At 32.0% G+C, this 12,764-nt stretch overlaps 1 protein-coding gene across 8 annotated transcripts in view; it reads right to left on the bottom strand.

Annotated features, from left to right (window-relative positions):
- Positions 1-12,764, bottom strand: part of LOC143248491 (large proline-rich protein BAG6) — an 84,928-nt gene that overhangs the window by 48,387 nt on the left and 23,777 nt on the right. For 2 of the 8 annotated variants that reach the window (XM_076496903.1, XM_076496902.1), the window contains exons 7-12: positions 11,101-11,229; positions 10,187-10,330; positions 6,244-6,394; positions 5,118-5,392; positions 4,028-4,213; positions 3,153-3,266 (exon numbers count right to left, since the gene is read on the bottom strand). In XM_076496903.1, coding sequence (XP_076353018.1) covers positions 3,153-3,266; positions 4,028-4,213; positions 5,118-5,392; positions 6,244-6,394; positions 10,187-10,330; positions 11,101-11,229 — 999 coding nt within the window. Of the gene's footprint in view, positions 1-3,152; positions 3,267-4,027; positions 4,214-5,117; positions 5,393-6,207; positions 6,395-10,186; positions 10,331-11,100; positions 11,230-12,764 lie in introns of all 8 variants that reach the window. The other 6 variants (XM_076496908.1, XM_076496907.1, XM_076496901.1 and 3 more) reach the window with 3 other exon arrangements.

Raw genomic sequence — 12,764 nt, 5'->3', positions numbered from 1 at the left:
TTTAGAAACATAGTTACCCTACTTTTTCATCATACTAAGGATAATCAACATACTTACAATAAACGTCCAAATTCAGCTTTCCAGAGATTGCTTAACTTAAATCATATCAGCAATTATAACACAAACACCTCAAATAATTTAAAACTTCTGACTACATGTTTCCAGCTTTACATCAGTCAACATACTGCTACTTCCATTGGCCATCAACACACTCTAATTATGCTTCTATTCTATCCATTCAATACACAGGAAACACGTACACTGCCTGACAACTTCCACATTACAACACCATCGGTCATATGTCCCCTAACAAACCTCTAATTTCTTATAAGATGCTAACATTAAAGATTTACTCATCCATAGTCAACTTCCAAACAACATCCAACTATCATCTGATACTCAAGATGGTACATACAGTTGATGTAACACTTGCTTTTACACTGATCATAGAATACTTGGTAGAGGCCCTATATCAGCAAATTCTGTGAATTCTGTACATCTAAACATTTAAATCATTGTATAATCAATAACAACTGTGACCAAATCTGTATAGAAAAAAAAACAACATTCAGATGATCACTGAATGCTCACAAGAACAATTACGTAGCATCTTGGTTAAAGATAAACCTGTTGTTCAGCACTTCAACACAGCTGATCACTCTCTTGATCACTTTAAAGCATCTGCCTTACAGCACATTCCCTCCAACAACAATAAAATAACCTCAATCAAAAAAGAAATTTTCAAATTGAGTTAAGTCCTTCAGGTGTTAGCAAACATTTCAACTTCTCATAAAATTTTTAAATTACCTTCATTTATTACCTCAGTATGTCCGTTTTCTTTGCTATGTAAACTGTTGTTTTGTATTTGCCAGCTTTATTACACCGTTTAATTCTCATGGTTCTCTCTTGCATTCCTTTTTGTGTTTGTGTAATGTTTCATTTCAAAATGTTCCTTTATTTGTCACTAACTGACAGGCTTGTTCCTAGCACACAAAAAAGCATTTTCTCTAAACATTACCAAGAAAATAAAATACAACCACAGTATATTAAGAGTATTTACCTTTAAAATCTAATTTATACAACCATGGTTTTTTAGCTGATTTAACTTTAAATCATAGCTACTGGCATACATTTAGAAGCAAGATCTCTACGAGTTGTAGCTACTAGCATACACTTAGCAGCAAGATCTCTAGCAGTTGTAGCTACTGGCATACATTTAGAAGCAAGATCTCTACGAGTTGTAGCTACTAGCATACACTTAGCAGCAAGATCTCTAGCAGTTGTAGCTACTGGCATACACTTAGCAGCAAGATCTCTAGCAGTTGTAGCTACTGGCATACACTTAGCAGCAAGATCTCTAGCAGTTGTAGCTACTGGCATACACTTAGCAGCAAGATCTCTAGCAGTTGTAGCTACTGGCATACACTTAGCAGCAAGATCTCTAGCAGTTGTAGCTACTGGCATAGACTTAGCATCAAAATCTCTAGCAGTTGTAGCTACTAGCATACACTTAGCAGCAAGATCTCTAGCAGTTGTAGCTACTGGCATACACTTAGCATCAAGATCTCTAGCAGTTGTAGCTACTAGCATACATTTAGCAGCAAGATCTCTAGCAGTTGTAGCTACTGGCATACATTTAGTAGCAAGATCGCTACGAGTTATAGCTACTGGCATACACTTAGCATCAAGATCTCTAGCAGTTGTAGCTACTAGCATACACTTAGCAGCAAGATCTCTAGCAGTTGTAGCTACTGGCATACACTTTGCATCAAGATCTCTACGAGTTGTAGCTACTAGCATACACTTAGCAGCAAGATCTCTAGCAGTTTTAGCTACTGGCATACATTTAGCATCAAGATCTCTACGAGTTATAGCTACTGGCATACATTTAGAAACAAGATCTCTACGAATTATAGCTACTGGCATACACTTAGCATCAAGATCTCTAGCAGTTGTAGCTACTGGCATACACTTAGCATCAAGATCTCTACGAGTTGTAGCTACTAGCATACACTTAGCAGCAAGATCTCTAGCAGTTGTAGCTACTGGCATACATTTAAAAGCAAGATCTCTACGAGTTATAGCTACTGGCATACACTTAGCATCAAGATCTCTAGCAGTTGTAGCTACTAGCATACACTTAGCAGCAAGATCTCTAGCAGTTGTAGCTACTGGCATACACTTTGCATCATGATCTCTACGAGTTGTAGCTACTAGCATACACTTAGCAGCAAGATCTCTAGCAGTTGTAGCTACTGGCATACACTTAGCAGCAAGATCTCTAGCAGTTGTAGCTACTAGCATACACTTAGCAGCAAGATCTCTAGCAGTTGTAGCTACTGGCATACATTTAGTAGCAAGATCGCTATGAGTTATAGCTACTGGCATACACTTAGCATCAAGATCTCTAGCAGTTGTAGCTACTGGCATACATTTAAAAGCAAGATCTCTACGAGTTATAGCTACTGGCATACACTTAGCATCAAGATCTCTAGCAGTTGTAGCTACTAGCTACACTAGCAGCAAGCATAGCTACTAGCATAGCAGCAAGATCTCTAGCAGTTGTAGCTACTGGCATACATTTAGAAACAAGATCTCTAGCAGTTGTAGCTACTGGCATACACTTAGCAGCAAGATTTCTGGAGATTATGGTTACTGTACTGTTATAAAATCAAAATCTGCAGCACAATATTTCATTCAATGAAGGAAACAACACTATTACTTTTCATTCTTTCTAAGTTTCCTGTGATGTGAAAATATTGCAGGCATGTCTTTTATAGCCATAAAAAGCATTTGCAAAATGAAATTTACACAACATGTGTTAATGTGGTACCCATCAAAAAGGAACACTGTTAAAACTAGATGTAACATTAATTTCCAAGCTAAGCAGCAGAAATGTAAAAAAGAAACAATTTCTATCCTAAATGTAAATTCATTAATACAAGTCCTGACACCAATTACCAGAGAACTTTCTGTACTGAATAAACAAAGTTATAAAAGTAATTTCATTACTACAGTACTAGAAAAACCTCTTGAAAATTCTCTAACAATTTGGTAAAATTTTGTCTAACACAAAATATACGTGGATAGCAACATCAGCTAGCTAGTAGTTTCCAACAAACAGAATAGTTTAATTCAGAAGATAAACAAACCTGTTCTATTCCTACGGTTGTGCTAGACGAAGTGGAGGTCGTGGTAGCCGTCTCAGTCGTTGTTCGCTGGGAATCTGTTGTTGAAGGTCTACCAATACCAACATTGACTTGAGCCTGAAAAAATAAAAGCCTATTTATAAAAAACTATACCTTTAATCATTTGTTATCTCAGTTTGTTTTATTTATATAATGTAACAGGTTAACTGTAATTTAACAGTGCTTAGTTATTGCACATAAAATCCTCTGCAGGTATTATAAAAATGGTCAGAAGGTTTAATGCAAAAGACAACAGTGCATAGGTTGCTCCTTTCAATCAGATAATAAATTATAAACTTATTATTATTAAGACAATACCTGTAACATAACACTGCTTATTTAGTGCACATAAAAAACAATTGAAAATCTTTACAAAGTTATATTAGAAATAATGTTTAATAAAAATTAAAATAAAATATTTAAGTCTATTACTAGTTGAGTTCAAAATAAACTGTAGACTCATTATTTGCAAGATATGAAAGTTGCTGAGCAGTAAGTTTTTTACTGAATAGATCCAGACTGTTGTCACTTTTCTTTCTGATGTTTGTTTTCTCTAAAAATACTTATTACCCTAACACATAAGGACAGGCCTTAATGTTACATTAAAATAATACTTACTTGTTTTTGTATATGATTAAATTTTGTACTAAAAGAGTACAAGCACACAGAAATATATAGCAATTACTAAGTGAAAAAGTTCTGGTTTTTTTTCTTCACAAGGATCAAAACAACACATTTTGATTTGGCATTAAACATTCTTATTATTATAACATAGGAAGAACTGGTAAAAGTGTAAACTGGCCTTACAGTTTATACAACAGCATTATCGCAAATATCACCTGAAATGGACTATCACTGTGAATTACAGCCGTGGGTTGCATGGCAGAAGACATGAGTCTCACTCTCAATGTTCGAGGAACAGATTGAGCAAAGCTGACAGACAAGTCACTCATGGCATGATAAGCATGGCTCATGTAATGTAGAACTTGAGATACCCTATTAAATGTCTGTTGAGCTTCAGAATGCTGTAAAAAAAAAGAGTGAAATTCCTTCATTGTAATACATATATTATAGAAATTATTTCAAGCCCAAGATCTAAAAATGAAAAATAAGATGTTATTTTTGTATCCAAATTCCTTAGAAAGATTTTCAATTCTTCTAAAACTAAGCAAATACTTTTACACAAAATTATTAAATTCAAATGTAATATTGTTAAAATAAACATGCAACTATGTAACTATGAAATTATGCAAAATCTAATAATCTAATAAATTTTGTAATTTTTAAATTCTAATAGCAGAACAGTACTATTTTTTGTTCTACTCTACTACTGATTTAAATAAGAAATGATGTCATCCTGCAACACCTTGACTCATCAGGATAAAGTCACCTAAAGAAAACTATTTGCATATTTATCCCTTCTTTATTGTGCAAACTTTTTTTTAGCAATTCTGACACAATGTCCACAATAACAATAAGTAACACTTCAACTTCACCAAAGAACTTTGAAAAAAAAAATTATTGAAATAGAATGAAGTAAAATATCATAGCTACAACATCTCAATTAAAATAAAACATGAAGTTCTGTCTGATATAAAAGCATTCACTTCCTACTATAATGATGTTGATTTGATCAGGTAAAAGAAACATTAGATCTTACAATAGGAGTAACTGTAAAACTTAAGGAACTATTTCAAAACCTTGAAAACTTACCTATTATTACTCAAACTTTGGAACATGGTCGAAACTATTTTTCAGGTTTATTTATAACAAAGGTAACAGTATCAATGAGTATTTCCTTCCACATTAATAAAAAATATCCTAATATTTTGTGAGCAAGACTATCTTAAATCACTGAAAATTCAAACTATTTCCACACACAAATTATAATCTTTCTGAGATGCTTGTAGGGTATTTTGTCCCACTTACATTGCCAGAAAGATCTGGATCATCTCGCAAGAGTTGCTGATATTGTTGCAGATGGGGTTGAAGCCTTTGGTTTAATTGGTTGATCTCTTCTACTAGTACTGACAAAGCTTGAGTTCGTGGATTTTCTCTACGAAGCCTGACAACCTGGGGTCCAACTGGTGCTCCACTACTTTGACCTGATCCAGGAGTAGGATCTTGGCCTCCACTTGAAGCACTTGTGGTGGTGGTTGTTGTGCTTCCATCTGAACTCTGATGTGTACTTGTTACGGTATTTCCTGAAACCCATGAATAACAACAACCTACTATGCTATTTGTTGATATTATACTTTCTGTACAGTTTAGCACTGGCAACTGACAAGCTGATGTTTTCTAACAATATACAAAAATTTAACTCGTATGATATAATCAACTATTTTCATACTTCTAAATTACAAGTATAATTTTTTTCTTTCACCCATTAGAGAAAATTCAAGATATATAACTAATACTTTTATGTGCACCTACTTCCACAACAAAGTATTTGGCATCCCTGCAGGTAAACAATACATAAACAAATACACAATACACAGATTTAGTACAATTTCAACAACAATTAAAATTCAGATACTTATCTGAAGGTTTTACATTAAAAGTAAACACAAGTTATATTACAATATTCCTCAATGTTATTTCTCATAATTTTTATTATAACAATTAAGGTCTATGAATAATTAACTAAAGGTTTTCTTTGCCAGCCTATTATCAGTAATAATACTGAAGATAAGGCTTATAGTTTATCAATATTTGCTACCTGACATCACAGTGAATTATTAAATGACTACAAATTTGTTCTCATTAACAGAACAAAGTTTCAATAACTAAATCTTTCACTGGCTAACTATGAAGAAATAAAATAAATTGTTGCATTATATTCTTAAATAATTTCAAATAGGACTACATGCACAAATTCATAGTGTCCCATAAGAAATAAACCTTCTGTACATATATAGTACATGGTCTATATGCATACATTTTATTAATGGACTTGTTTTGGCTAATTACCTTAAGTATATTTGAAACATAACATCAAAAGAGAAAGCATGCTGCTAACCTAACTGAGAGCCAGATGCAGTGAACATCAACGAACCTGCTGCAGCTCTTGCACCTGCTGCTACTGCCCCAGCAGCTGCTGCCATAGCAGCTGCTGCAGCAGCCCGAGCTGCTTGGGCTATGCCTTCTCCAAGTCGTCCAGAAGTAACAGGGGTGGAAAGAGTCGGTGCTGTACTGATGTTTGTTGTCTGTAAACACATAAGATCCAAAATAAAATCAATAACTTTTGTTAACACTTTCACATTATTACACCAGTTCATGGTTCTACAATTTGTTACTCAATTGCAAAGCAACAACCAGTGTGCTTCAAAAGGATGCTTCAAAAAGTAAACAAACAGGGATAATATTCAGTCTCTTTCTTTCTAAATAAACAATCATAATAACAATACAGGAACCTATTAAACAATCATAACAACAAATACAGGAACCTATTAAACAATCATAATAATAATACAGGAACCTATTAAACAATCATAATAATAATACAGGAACCTATTAAACAATCATTATAACAAATACAGAAACCTATTAAACAATCATTATAACAAATACAGAAACCTATTAAACAATCATTATAACAAATACAGAAACCTATTAAACAATCATTATAACAAATACAGAAACCTATTAAACAATCATTATAACAAATACAGAAACCTATTAAACAATCATTATAACAAATACAGAAACCTATTAAACAATCATAACAATACAGGAACCTATTAAACAATCATAACAACAATACAGGAACCTATTAAACAATCATAATAACAATACAAAAACCTATGAAAATTAATAAACAATCCAATATTTTCATGGTTATGCACTTTATAACTCAGTGCTGCAATCCAATAAACTTGCTGCTATTTGGAAGACTTAAATATATAAAAACTTAACTTTAAGAAAAAAATGAACACTTTAAACAAACACAACGAAAATGGTAAAATCGAAACTGGATTGGGTTTTCTTCCAGTACTTACACAAACGGATCAAACCAATTCTAATCTTCATAAATTCATGATACTAAATGACAATTTCAAAATTTTATGGTCTGCACAATTATGCACATGTACATAAATTAAACGAGATGACTACAAAATAATCTGCCTATAAATCTAAAAATGAACATTTTCAAAAAGTACTTTTTACACATGGTCACTTCAGGAATTGTTGTTAAATTTAATAGTACAGAGCATTAACTTTATAGTGGTTCTTTTTCTACTTTCACTTTCCTTTAGAATACACTCCAGTTGTGTGCTCTAGTAAAGAAAAGATTGACAACAGTAAGTTGAAAAGAAATTTATCACCAGTCCCAGCTTTTCAAAAAGAATTTTTAAGCCAATCTTAAAAATACTCGAGCAAGATCAGCTTTTTGGCCAACAATAAATTATAAGGTACTCTTATTCTAGAGATTTTTCTTTGTGTTTCTAGCACCCTCCATGAAGCAATAATCAATCAAAATTCTTCACAAATAGAATCCTTTGAAAAACTTGGTTGGGGGTTTGTTTATTGGCAGTGCCCCAGTTAAAAGTATTGATATTAAGCACTTCTTTGACAAACAAAATATATTTTCATCTTTTCAGACTTTCACTCAACCATATTTCTACCTAACCATTCCTATCAACTCTTGTTTATAACTGGTGTGTCAATGTCTTAAAGCAATAAATTTGAGCATGCAACAAGATCCATTTTGGTTATTCTTTCCAGAAATTCTGTTGTCCTTACAACATGCATGAATGGGAGCTTCATATACAAGTCAAATGATGCTGTAAATGTCCATGCAAATTCTGCATCTTGACACTGTGGTCTGGTAATAAATATCCAGGTTTCACTCTCAGCAAAACTTGATTTGTCATCTTTTACAGACATTTTTTTTACAATCACAGAAAATGTTATTAGCCTACAATGCTCTCTAACTTTTTAAAGATGCACAGGATTACACAAGGTCAAACAAAACACAGAAATTGATTAAAGGGCCAAGTTTGAATGATATCTGATGAAATTTTACATATTTCATTATTATAAAAATGCAAGCTATAATTATTCTCTTATGGTTTGATTTGTTTTGAATTTCGTGCAAAGCTACACAAGGGCTATCTGCACTAGCCATCCCTAATTTAGCAGTATTAGACTAGAATGCAGCGAGTCATCACCACCCACTGCCAACTCTTGGGCTACTCTTACCAACAAATACTAGGATTGACTGTCACATTATAATGCCCCCACGGCTAAAAGGACAGACATATTTGGTGTGGCAGGGATTCAAATCCCCAACCTCAGATTATGAATTTATTCTGTTATGACATACAGCACTTTATTAATACATTTTGTACTTCTAATATCTTACAATAAAAAGTGTAAGTAGCACAGTCTCCATAAAAATATTGCTAAAGTGTATTGCTACCACCTGCCTGCTTTCACATACTTTACATTTGGCTCATTTCTACTATAAGTACTATGTACTTACAATATATGTACATACGTATATATCATTTAATGTATTTATTTCCTTTCCTCCTTAATAATCTAACATTATAACAGATTAAAGCTTGTACATTAAATGATTACAATTATTAGCAATAACTGGAATCAATAATTATTTATTTATTTATTTATTTATTTACACATACAAACATAAGGTGAATGATGATAAAGGTTAAACAGATATGTTAATTGAAAATATAAAATCAGGTTCCTAAATTTTAATTCATCTTTGATTACTGTAGAAAAAAATCACTTATTTATAAAACCTGTTGAGACTTAACTGCACTTGTGTTACAATGCTACTCCTTGCTTCCTGGTCACTGGCTATCCCTTTACCTTGTGAATGTACATGTGAACCATGGTTGATTTCTTAAATGTCCTAAAGCTTATTTAGGTGAAAGTTAAGCTGACTACTCCCTATTGAAATATCCCATAATCAAATTATAATTCTGCATCAATAACATATAATTACCATTTAGAGCTTTACCAGTATTTTACTTTTAAGAGACAGCTCACTAATATTTTATTTCTAAGAGACAGTTCATTTATATTTTATTTTTGCTGTAATGTTTGTGAAGGTTATTCATGTAACGTTCAGTATTGGTTAGTGGTACGGACAATGGAATAGTAACCATGCCAACACAGTGTCATCAAATGTTTCACTCGACAGTTTTTTCCTGGCACGTGTTGGAAACATGGCTAAAACAAGGAAATTTCCCCAGTCTTTCTTTCATTTTATGAGTTTACAATATTATGTTCATGTAAGGAAACACATGGTTATGTTGTTTATTCAGATATTTTTTACAGTTATAAACCTCACATACAATTTACATTTATGTTTATTTTTATTACATGATAAAAATATTAAAAATGTTACAACAGTAGTTTACATACACTTCCAATACTCTTTAATACACTATATTATTACAAATAACTTATACATAAAGTATGTGTTGTTTAACAATTTATAAACTTTGTTTGAAAATACATTTTTTATGAGATTTTTTTTCCCATCAATATTTAATGGGGGGAAGGGGCAAACAGTGGCAACAATATTAGCTGGATTGAATACTCTTGTTATGGTAAAGGCAAGCCTAATGAAATTAACTATACACAAATTTTATTGTTCTGGATAAATAGCACTGAAGTTCAAAAATGAAGGCACCTGTTTGGCAAAACTGATACATTTTATTAATAAAGTCAGCCTAAAGAACTGCTCCACTACTCTAGACCTGTAATATTAAACATAGTTATTTACACTTTACAGCTTATTTTGTGTTATTGCAGTTAAAAATCTCTTTTCACTGAACAGCGAGCAATGAATAAGTTGCACAGCATTTAACAGTCTTTCCTGCACAAAACTGAATCATTTTATTTGAAATTTCATTCCTAAAAACTGTCTAATCTTTACACAATAAACTAGTCCTAATTACATTCATAATTAAGTGAAGCACCAACTCAAACCTTTTACACCCACAATTATTTTTCAAACTTACTGTATAGGTTGCAGTAGAAACATCAGTGGTAACAGTGGAGTCACTCTGTCTGTTTTCTTCACCTTCGGGTCTTGAATCTTGCTCAACTTCAGCATCTGTCTGCATTGGAGAATCATTGACACTACCGTTTCCATTGGTTCCACTCTTCAGATTGAAGCAGACAAAAAGAAAAACAAAGTTTATTATTTATCTTGGTTCAGTGTCATTTTTCCTCAATCTTCTTAGTTCAGATTACCTTATAATTCTTTATCTAGTACTGTTGTTTCTTAACATCTACATGTTTGGTGCTTTTCACCTGCTAGTATTATAATCCAGATAGAAGTTGACATTCCATGTTACTACAAGATTACTCTAAGAAAAGTTAACCCTAAAATCAACAAAAAATAATGAAATTCTCACACAAATTAATCAACAGATTGTTATAAAAACAATCTTTATAGAATATATAAATCCTCTTATTTGTTTATCTTGACAGGAAAACATGGATAGATAATAAAAAATTTAAAAGTGATAGAAACTCTATAATTTCCCACATGATCTAGAACTATGTTTTTCAACCAGCAGTCCATCACAAATACTTTGCAAGTCCACACAATTTCAAGTGTCACACTAGGGAAAATTAAAAATTTTTTTAAATATTCCCTTGTAGAATTAAGAACTTATAAATTATTTACTATTAAAATATTATTAGCTGAGATTTTATGCTAACTAACTGGTATAATAATCAAAAAGTAGTTTAATAAAGATTTGAACGCAAGACAAATCTTGTATCAAGCAGTAAAAGATACCTATGTCAATAGGGTTAAAAAACATCAAATAAGTAAAAATAAAGAGAACACAAACTGCTGGTATCCCTCTAATACCTGGTTAGCTTGGGTAACCATCAGGTTTACAAACTATTGGAATTTGCCTACCTCTAAAGCTTGTAATGCCTGGTTAGCTTGGCTGACCATCCGATTTGCTTGCGTAAGTCGAAGCTGGGCCTCAGACTGCATGGAAACCTGTCCAAGGTTAATGTGAACATCAACTGAAGATCCATCATCCTGAGAAGGATAATAGTCCTCTTTATGTTGAAATATATCTTAAAATCCATAAATATAAAAAAGCCTTTTCTTTTAATGATAACAGTATAATAAAAGGCCATTGTTATAAAAATGAAATTGTAAGTTTGAAAACTCAACAGGAGAAACTTTCCATTAAAACATACATGAAACTTACAGTAAAGTATAAAAAAATAATTAAGAAACACATCACTTAAATAATAACTATTTTTGTGCTATTCAATTATTAGTCACTTATTTGTCATCACAATATATCAATATAGATTATACTAGAAAATCTAATAAGAGTAAAAACCCGACACATAATTCACACAACCTATTGTAATAGAACCTTACAGCTTTAGTTTACATTTTACTTTATTATTAAGTGCTATTCTTAGTTCACCTGACTGAGTTAAAATCTTCTTTAGATAAGTAAAATGAAACTAACATTCTTCAGATCACTTCAAGTCTAATAACAACTGTTACAAGTGGAAATTCCTTCCAAATCACAACTTTACACCCTAACAAGTTACTTCCCATGTCTAAAACTAATACTAAAACATGGTTCTTTACTGTCTTATTCAGAACAATCTTAGACTTTTTTTTAAGTGATTTATAAAAATCCCAAAATATATATATTTGTGATTTTAGTAATTTTGTATTTAATTTGTATATCTAATTCCTTCACCACCTAAAACTTTGATCATTACACTGTGACTGACATCTATGTCAATATGAAAGTTTAGACAGATCTGATATAAATATTTTCATGAAGAAAACCAACCTGCAGAAATTAGCATGTCCATAAAAAAAAAAACATTTTTCCCTTAAGTAGTACTTCATAACTTACACAGACTAATTCAGTATGAAATTAAAATAAATTGTGATAGTTATGTTTAAACTTCTAGACTATCAAGGAAGAAAACAGACACTGAAGAATTATAGACTTTATTACAATGCCTGTAAAATTTATGTAACGTTACACTCAAAATTTTGACACTGTTTTCAGAATGAAAGGTTAACTTCTTCAATTATGAATGATAATATACTTATTTAACTAGCATTTTATGTTAAAAATGAGCAAGTAAACTAACCGTACCAATTGAAAATAATATATTTTCAGTTTACTATTAACAAAACATACGAGTGTCAAGAAACAGCAAAAGGTTTAGTAACCACCAACCAGTTTTTACACTAAAGTAACCAAAGAAACCTGTACGTACTTCGGTAACTATAGACAAAAGGTTTAGTAGCCACCAACCAGTTTTTACACCTAAAGTAACTACAGAAACCTGTACGTACTTCAGTAACTATAGTCAAAAGGTTTAGTAGCCACCAACCAGTTTTACACCTAAAGTAACTACAGAAACCTGTAATGCACTTCAGTAGCTATAGTCAAAAGGTTTAGTAGCCACCAACCAGTTTTTACACCTAAAGTAACTACAGAAACCTGTACATACTTCAGTAACTATAGTCAAAAGGTTTAGTAGCCACCAACCAGTTTTTACACCTAAAGTAACTACAGAAACCTGTAC

Source organism: Tachypleus tridentatus, chromosome 4 (assembly GCF_004210375.1).
Source record: "Tachypleus tridentatus isolate NWPU-2018 chromosome 4, ASM421037v1, whole genome shotgun sequence".
Lineage (NCBI taxonomy): Eukaryota > Metazoa > Arthropoda > Merostomata > Xiphosura > Limulidae > Tachypleus > Tachypleus tridentatus.
Note: the sequence above shows the minus strand (reverse complement) of the source record. Positions and strands in the feature narration are given on the sequence as shown.